The following is a 9,737-nucleotide window of genomic DNA, read 5'->3' as shown; positions in this document are numbered from 1 at the left end:
TGCACCAGGCCTCCAATATTATATAAAGTTTTATTTTGCTTTTAATTTTAGAATAAATATTTTATCAAGATACAGATTTTTAGATTCTCAGATTCTCCTCCGTCACCCAGCATTTTAAACATGTCATTCCATTGTCTTCTGGATTCCATAGTTTATGTTGAATACTCAGCTGTAAGTTTTGCTTTTCCTTTAGTGGTTCGATGGTGATGTGTCCTTTTTCTCCCCTAGCTGTATTTAAGGTTTTCTTGTTTTATTTAATTTTCAGCCATTTTACTGCTGGATGTGATTTTCTTTCATTTTTTCCATTCTTGGCTTGGCTATACTTCCTGAGTCAGTGAGTTAATGTATAGTTTCAGTTTTGGTGTATTCTTAGCTTTTTTTTTCTGAAAGTATTACTTCATCCTCATTCTCTCTCCTCTTTTCAACTACAGTTACGTTGGGTTGTTTGATTCCCACATGTCTTTTATGTTTTCTTTTTCTCATTTTTTTTCTCTCTCTGTGCTTTAATTAGATATTTTCTGCTGATCCCTTCAAGTTCACTAGCCTGCCTTTTGCAGTGTTGAGTCAGCTATAAAACTTACCCACTGATTTCTCAGTTTCACATATGGTATTGTTCAGTTCTAAAATCAATATTTAATTCTTTTCATAGATTTAAATTACCTGTTGAATTTTTCTTCTTTTCTTCTATGAACACTTTCTGTGCCTTCTTTAACTTTTGTTAAATAGTTTTCTTAAACTTTTGTTAAAAAGTTTATCTTCAAAATCTGTATCATGTATAGGTCAGCTTATAGGTATTATTTTTTCTATTATTGACCATATTTTGTGGCCCTTCCCATGTTTCATAATTATTATTGTATACCAGATACTGTTTACATAGGATAATAAGATTGATGTAAATGTTATTTTCTTGCCTATATTAGAAAGAAATGATGAAGTGCTAATTACCTTAACTAAACCATGAATTGAGCTGGGTGACTTGAGTGACACCTTAAGATATACCTCGTACCTCTGGTTTTAAATGTCTTAAAAGCAAGACCTATTCTGTTGTATGTATTTCTCTTTGGTGTGACTATACTTAATGAACTGTGACACTATGGGAGATATTGCTCTAACTTTTGGGTTTTGCCTCCTCTTTTTCATTCCCCCCCTCTTAAGGTAGGGTGCTTTTGGTTGAAAACATATGTCTTGAGGGGAGACCTGTTGAAATTCTATACTATATAAGTGATAGGTGCTAATTGTAATAGTGTGACTTTGACTCCTAATCACTATAACACTACAGAAAACATTTCTGGCTCAGTCTGTCCTTTCCCAATCTATTCGTGTAGTCCAAGTCCTCAACAGATCTCCCAGGAGAAAACTGTCTGTGTTTGGAGAAATCCAAAAGGTTCCAATCTGTCATACCAGTGCATGAACCATAAAAAGCTATGCTAGTTTCTCTTTTCCTGGGTGGTGTCATTCCTTCTGAATCTTAGCTTGTGTATAAATGGCAAATCTCCCAGAAATGAAAGCAATCAAGAGTCCGAATTTACCTAAGAATAGATATTACTTTTCTCTTAATTTATTTATTTTACTATCATTGCTTTTCAGTATATTTAAAAATATGATTTGGGGAGATGATTTATCTTTTTTTTTTCTAGTTGTTGTAGAAGCAGTGACTTGCCACTATGTACTGGTAAATTAGTTTTGTAAAAATAACAAAATTTTGACTCAGTATATATTCTTTTATATACTGCACTTTATATAAAGTTTGTGTGTTAATATTTGTTGCTAAATATACCAGGCTTAGAGATTGACCAATATTGCTATTTGGAAAAACTGTATCATGACAGACCAATTTAATTTCAAAATTCGTTTTGTCAGCAGTAATTTAAATGAAATGTAAACAAAAAGTAATTTTCTTTTTCTTTCCCCCTTTCCTCTTTAGTGAGTGATAGTTGCTTCAGGAATCTTGCAGAAGATCGCAGTGGGATAAATCTCAAAGATCTCGTACAAGATCCTTCTTTGTGAGTATTGGCTTTTAGTATTAATTATAATTTAAAAGTTTATGGTTGGTGTGACTTTTTTCAAAAAAGTTGTGAGAGAACTGCTTTAAGGTTGAGCAAAATTTTATTTTCTAATAATTTGTGTTACATATAGTGAAACACCTGGAGCAGTTTAAACAGAAGTGAAGTTATGGAAAAATTACTTTTTAGAAATATAAGAGATTTTAGAAGACGGGATAGTGTTATGATTACTGATTGACTTTCAAGGGGTAGGGCTAATGGCTGATGATATCTTGCCAATATGGCAGTAGATACTAGGCAGGGAAGATGATTAGTAGTTTCTTTGCTTGGAAAGGTGAATTTATTTACATCAATTTTAAGCTTTTGTGAATAATTTATAATACTTATAAGCATAATTAAAAATATGCATAAAATAATTTGTAATAACAATATGTAATAATTTACCATAACAATATACTTTTCATGTTTTACATAAGAGAGCTGTGTATAGCCCAAGATTTTTGAAGAATTTTAAAGGTTTTAATTTTTAATGTTTTTGTTCATGAGGCAATTCCATACTTTAATATAATGTCACTTTCTATTCCTTGAATTAATTTATTTTTGCAGTTGTATATTTACTGGGAATTGTGTATACTATTTTCTATATGAACATACCCTCCCAGATCACCTTTTATTGGGGGAAAAAAAAATCAAGACTAGTTAAGCCCTGGACAGCAGAGAAAAGAAAATTGAGTGCTTAGCAGTGTTTTCTTTCAACTATTTTTCTTAATCTCTCTTTTTTCCTAATCAAAAGGATTTCCCATATTCTTTCTTCAGGGTGTTTATTCCAATGAAGACTGACAGTTGTCCTTTCAGTCCTATAAATAATTAAGAATATAATTAGTATATGTGAATATAAATATTCCTAGTCAATGAATGTTGAGTAATATTTATTTAAACAAATCAATTAAGTCCATTATTATTTGCAAGTTTGTATTTTTGTGTAATAGGATCATATATCTGTTTAATGCAATATTTGTGGAAAATAATATGCTCCTGTGGAATTTATTGATATAAAAGCTGTGGAGAATTATACTTCAGCTAGAGGCCCAAAGCACGAGATTTGTGCAAGTGACTTGGCCCTGGCCCCCACCCACCGCCACTGTAGCCGGGGGCCTCTGCTGCCTCGGCTGCCTCTGCTGCAGCCCCCCACCCGCTGCAGCTTTGTCCAGAAGGAAGGATGTCCAGTATAATTAGCATATTATGCTTTTATTATTATAGATAGTAGATTAAAATAATGAATAATAGTGTTTTGAGAGAAATTGGTACTTCTTTCCAGAATGTAGAATATTTATCATGTAACCTGTAACTAAATTCTAAACCTAACCTTAGTATTTTAAGAAAAAATTATCTCAGATCACTAGTGCATTGAATGGACAAAATAATTTTGAGTTTTCTGTTTGAAAATACCCAGATACTATCTTAATTCAGAATTATTTTCTTAACTTGGTATTAGCCTAGAATGTAAGAATTTAGTGAAGCTCAGTCAGTGTGGCTCAATAGTTGATGGTCAACCTATGAACCAGAAGGTTATGTATGGTTCGATTCCCTAAGAGGGCACATGCAGACTTAATCCCCACTGTGCGGCATGCAGGATGCAGCTGATCAATGATTCTCTCTCATCACTGATGTTTCTATCTCGCATACCCTCTCGCTTCCTCTCTGAAATCAACAAAAATTTGTATTTAAAAGAAGAGAATTTAGGGGAAAATACTTTTTTATTTTGCCTTTGCCACTTGGATTTGGAAAGTACTTTTTCTTTAAGATTTATGTAAGTCTTTCAAAACTCAGGAAGAATAAAAAAAAAAAAAAACCTGAATAGGCCGATAACTACCGATGAAATTGAAGAGGTACTCAAAAAACTTCCAGCAAACAAAAGCCCTGGTTTGGCTGACTTCACAGGGGAGTTTTACCAAACATTCAAAGAAGAACTAAAACCTATCCTCCTCAGATTATTCCAAAAAATTCAAGAGGAAGGCACACTTCCAAGCTCTTAGCTAGTATTATCCTAATCCCAAATCCAGATAAAGACACTACAAAGAAAGAATTATAGGCCAATATCCCTGATGAACATAGATGATAAAATCCTCAACCAAATTCTAGCAAATCGGATCCAGCATTATGATCATACACCATGATCAAGTGTGATTTACTCCGGGGCTGCAAGGCTGGTAAAATATCCGCAAATCAATAAATGAGATCATCACATAAACAAATTGAGAGACAAAAATCACATAATCTTATCAGTTGATGCAGAAAAAGCATTTGACAAAATCCAACACCCTTTCTTGATAAAAACTCTCAGCAAAGTGGGAATAGAGGGATCATACCTCAACATAATAAGAGTCTTATATGACAAACTTACAGCCAACATCATATTCAATGGGCAAAAAGTAAAACCGTTTCCCCTAAGAATAGGAACAAGACAGGGATTCCCACTTTCACCACTCCTGTTCGACATAGTACTAGAAGTGCTAGCCTTAGCCGATATCAAGCTATATTTCCAAGCCACGGTTCTCAAAACTGCCTGGTACTGGCTCAAGAACAGACATACAGACCAATGGAACTGAACAGAAAACCCAGAAATTGCCCCAAGCCATTATGCTCAATTAATATTGACAAAGGAGGCAAGAGCATACAATGGAGTCAAGGACAGTCTCTTCAATAAATGGTGTTGGGAAAATAGGACAGATACATGCAAAACAACGAAACCAGACCACCAACTTAAAACATACACAAAAATAAACTCAAAATGGATAAAGAACTTAAACGAAAGATGGTGAACCATAAAAATCTTAGAAGAAGCCATAGGCAACAAAATATCAGACATATGTCGTAGCAATATCTTTACCGATACAGCTCCTAGGGCAATTGAAACTAAGGAGAAAATAAACAAATGGGACTATATAAAAATAAAAAGCTTCTGCACAGAGAAAGAAACCATCAACAAAACAACAAGAAAGCCCACTGCAGGGGAGAACATATTTTCCAATGTTATCTTCGATAAGGGTTTAATCTCCAAAATTTATAGGCAACTCATACAATTTAACAAAAGGAAGATAAACAATCCAATAAAAAAAAAAAATGGGCAAAGGACCTAAATAGACTCTTTAGAAAGCATACATACAGAAGGGCAAGAGACATATGAAAACATGCTCAGTCACTAATCATCTGAGAGATGCAAATCAAAAGTGACAAATTCATATCGTTAATCTGATGAAGCTACTGGAATAGTATGATAGACCCTCTGTAATTTATTCAAACTGTATATAATATACATGCCAAGATTTTTTTTATTGTAGTAAATTAATTATTGGGCTTGAATGAATTGAGTGAACATATGAAGGAGAGATGCTTTGGAAGAAGAGAAAGTTGTGAATTCCTAAGCAAGACTTTCTAGACTTGGGGAGTTCTGGTCAAGTTGGTAGCATGAGTGAATGAGGTACTTGGAAACTCCCACAATCACATCAAAATTATAACTAAACTACAGAACAAGAATCATTCAGTACCACCTGAAATCTAGTAAACAGAAGTCCTAAACTAAGGACATAAAGAAGCAGCCACATTGAGACTGGTAGACATGGAAAGGGCTGATCCCACACACATGTCTGGTAGTAAAAAATTGGTAGGGATATCGAGGCTATCGAGGTTCCCCTCTGAGGAGCCAGGGGTCCCAGCTCCACACCAGAACCCCCAGTCCAGGATTTCAGTGCTGGAAAGAGAAATCCCTATAACATATGACTATAAAAACTAGCCTGGATGGTGACTACATGAGATGGAGAGCTTCTGGAGCCCCAGGCACTCCTCTTAAAGGGCCTGAGCACAGACTTACTTGGACTCACTCTATCTGAGCTGTAGCACCACTGGGGCAGCAGCTTGAAAGGCATCAGAACATATGGCGAGGAACAGAATTATCTGGCTTCAGGCCCAGGGCTGGAGGGGCAGTTTTCTGCCAGGCAAAAGTGCTGGCAGAGGCCATTTTGCCAAGCCTTCCCCCCACAGAACTGACAGGTGCTATATCTGTCTCTCCATTAATCTCGCTAACACTATGTGCCACCCTGGTGATGCCCTTAAACCCATTCCATTCAATTTGTAGGCTCACCCAAGGTTTTTCCAGTGGCTTTTTCATACAAATGGCCTTTCTTGGCTCACGCTTCCAACTTAACTAAAGTTTCTTAAACAAGCATCATTTGACCTCTGCATATCCCATATCCCTTGTTAAGTGGACCTAGCCCTTGCATTAGTGCAGCCAGCCTTGGTTCACAGATTGGCCTCTCTCAGGCTTATCCAAGCCCAGCACAAGTAGCAGCCATAGCTCATGCCTGGTGTTCCCTGGCAGGACACAAGTGATAGTTTGCACTTACCAGGAGGTCTCAGAACAAGTGTACTGATTGGATAGCTTTAGACCATGCCAGATTACAACCCAACCACTTCCATGAGTGACATACTCAAGGGTTGGACTCAGAGGGCACAAAAGCCCCACTGAAGCAAGTCTGCTCTGTAGTGTTGGCTTCTGCACAGCAGATCCTCCATAGTGGTCGTGGCCAGCCCTATCAGCCAAATGGCCTAGGAGTCAATTCCAGTGATGTGCCATCAACATTCAAAGCTGAGCTAAAACAGGAGGGTGCACAAAGACCACACAGGGGGCACACCTGGTACACCTGGCTCAGGTGGCTTTGGAGACTATGCCACTGGGCCCTCCCTATAGGACACCTCCTGTATGAGGGCATTCTTCCAACCTGGGAGTCGTAGCAGCTCTACCTAATACATAGAAACAAACACCAGGAAGCAGTCAAAATACAACAACAAAAAAACAGGTCCCAAATGAAAGAACTGGAGAAATTTCCAGAAAAAGAACTTAATGGAATGGAGGTACGCAAACTACCCAGATGCAGAATTCAAAACAATGGTTGAAAGGATGCTCAAGGAACTCAGTATAGCATTAAAAAGGACATGGAAACTCTAACAAAGGGCATTATAAATGAAGACTACACTAACTGAAATGAAGAATACATTACAGGGGATCAACAGTAGAGTAGGTGAAGCAGAGGATTAAATCAGCAATTGGAAGATACGTAAGCAGCAAACACCAATCAGAACAGCAAAAAGAATAAAGAATCCAAAAAGAAAAAAAAATGAGGATAGTTATAAGGAGTCTCTGGTATGACTTCAAGAGTATCATGGGGGTTCCAGAAGGAGGAGAGGAGAGAGAGAGAGAGCACGCAATAATGGAAAACCTAGGTAAGGGCTCTGGCCAGGTAGCTCAATTGGTTAAAGTGTCATCCCAATATGCTAAGGTTGTATGTTTGATCTATGGTCGGGGCACATACAAGGAGCAACCAATGAATGCATAAATAACCAGAACAACAAATTAATCTTTCTTTCCCTCTCCCCTCTTCTTCTTTCTCCCTCTAAAATCAATCAAAACACTTAAAAATTATTTAAAGACAACTTATATGGAAAAATAAGGATGTAGCCTGATGAAGGCAATACTCATACAAGTTCAGGAAGCACAGAGTCCCAAATAAGATGACTCCAAAGAAGCCCATACTAAGACACATCATAATTAAAATGCAAAAGCTTAAAGACATAGTGAGAATCTTAAAGGCATCAAAGTAAACCAGTTAGTTACCTATAAGGGAGTTCCCATAAGGCTGTCAGCTGATTCTCAACAGAAACTTTGCGGGCCATAAGGTATTGGCATGAAATATTCAAAATGATTCAAAGCAAGGACCTACAATCAAGATTACTCAGCAAAGCTATCATTTAGGATTGAAGGCAAATAAAGCATTTCCCAGACAAGAAAAAGGTAAAGGAGTTTATTACCACCAAACCAATATTAAAAGAAATGTTAAAGGGTCTTTAAGAAGAAGAAAAGAAGATGCCATCTTTCATTTATCTTTTCATCCATCAGTGAACACTAGGTTGCTTCCACTTTTTGACTATTGTGAATAATACTGCTATGGACTTGGGTATACTAATATCTGTTTGAGACCCTGCTTTCACTTCATTGGTTATATACCCAGAAGTAGAATTGCTGTGTCATATAGTAATTCTGTTTTTATTTTTTAAAGAACTACCATACTGTTTTCCTTAACAATTGTACTGTTCTATATTCCCACCAACAATGCACAAGGGTTCTAATTTATCCACTTTACCAACCCTTATTATTTTCTATTTGTTTGTTTGGGTTTTCTGGAGGTTTTTGATAGTAGCCATCCTAAAGAGTGTGAGATGATATGGTCTTGGCATTTTTTAATTGGACTTCACATATTGTCTTTAGTAATGATTTTGATACAACTCATCTATAGAGTAAAGAAAAATAAAAGGTATTTATGTTTTATTATTATGGTATTTTGGTATATTGTGATGTAAACTGTATGAAACCATGGTGCTTATTTAGTACAACAAATTCTTTTCACTATCATTATGAAGATTATAAAGTACAAATAGGTCCATAGTAATTTTGTAAGAATAGCATTTTAATCAATTCATCATCCTTATTTTGTATTGTATTCCTTGTTTTATATTGCTACTACTCTTGTTGTACCTCATCTAAAGGATTTCTTTTGAGTAAAAAAATTAAAAGTCTGTTAAAAGAAGATGCCACATTGGAAGTGCAGCACACTAATTAAAAAACAACTATCTGCTAGCTTAAATGTACTTTGATATTATAGATCATTAATGGTTGATAATGGTCTTTCATCTTTAAGAAGAAAGATAAAATTGGACAAAGTAGTTACATATGTTTGTAAATTTCTTAGGCATCAAAGTGTTATTTAACTTTATGTACTTTACAAATTTTCATCTTCGGTGGAAACTATTCTTTGTATGGTTCTGAAACACAGCCTTATCTGCTTTAGTATACCTCACCTTACAATCTGATTGAATGATATTTTGTTTCCTTGGATCATGTCATTAAATATGAAGGAAGACAGGATTCTAGGCTGGAAAGCAATCATATCTAAATATAGCCTGTACTTATCTGCTGGTGTTAAGACAGGTTGCTATGGTGAATTGAATTTCTTAAAAATGCCAATCAGCAGAGGGTAAACAGTGGTTTTTGAAGTGGTTATTTTCCATATAGCTGTACATTCTCATACTGCATTTCCAGGTAGATGAATTTAAATTTTTAATTGTCTATTTATTAAATTTCAATTTAGACTATCTTTGAGACCTTTAATATTTATTGAAAAAATTGAAGAGTTTTTATATTGTTATCTTTTGATACTCTATAAATAAATTTTATTTGATGTGGAAAAATACATTTTTCCAATGACAGCATTTTAAACATTACTGATCATTCACTTTAGGTTGCCACCAAGTGTTTGCTAAATCTAAGACAAGCTACCAAAGCTGCATGTTTATAATAATACTAGAGGTCCGGTGCACAAAAATTTGTGCACTCAGAGGGGAGAGGGGTCCCTCAGCCCAGCATATGCCCTCTCACAGTCTGGGACCCCTCGGGAGATAACGACCTGCTGGCTTAGGCCTGCTTCCGGGTGGCAGAGGGCAGGCCCAATACCTAGGTGCAGCCCCTGGTTGGGCTCAGAGCAGGGCCAATTGGGGAGTTGGGGCACCACCCCGTCATGCACAGAGTAGGGAGATTGGGAGGTTGTGACGCCACCCTCAGTCACGCTCAGGGTAGGGCTGATTGGGGGGTTGGGGCACCGTCCCCTGTCACACTCAAGGCAG

At 36.4% G+C, this 9,737-nt stretch overlaps 1 protein-coding gene across 1 annotated transcript in view; it reads left to right on the top strand.

Moving 5' to 3' along the window:
• Nucleotides 1–1,822: 1,822 nt before the first annotated feature.
• LOC102755735 (gephyrin) overlaps nt 1,823–9,737 on the top strand; it is a gene marked incomplete at its 3' end in the record, with an annotated part of 348,549 nt that continues 340,634 nt past the window's right edge. The window contains exons 1-2 of the mRNA XM_006760102.1: nt 1,823–1,862; nt 1,925–2,003. Coding sequence (XP_006760165.1) covers nt 1,823–1,862; nt 1,925–2,003 — 119 coding nt within the window. The remainder of the gene's footprint in view (nt 1,863–1,924; nt 2,004–9,737) is intronic.

Source organism: Myotis davidii, unplaced genomic scaffold (genome assembly GCF_000327345.1).
Source record: "Myotis davidii unplaced genomic scaffold, ASM32734v1 scaffold337, whole genome shotgun sequence".
NCBI classification, from domain to species: domain Eukaryota; kingdom Metazoa; phylum Chordata; class Mammalia; order Chiroptera; family Vespertilionidae; genus Myotis; species Myotis davidii.
This window is presented reverse-complemented; position numbering and strand designations above follow the sequence as displayed.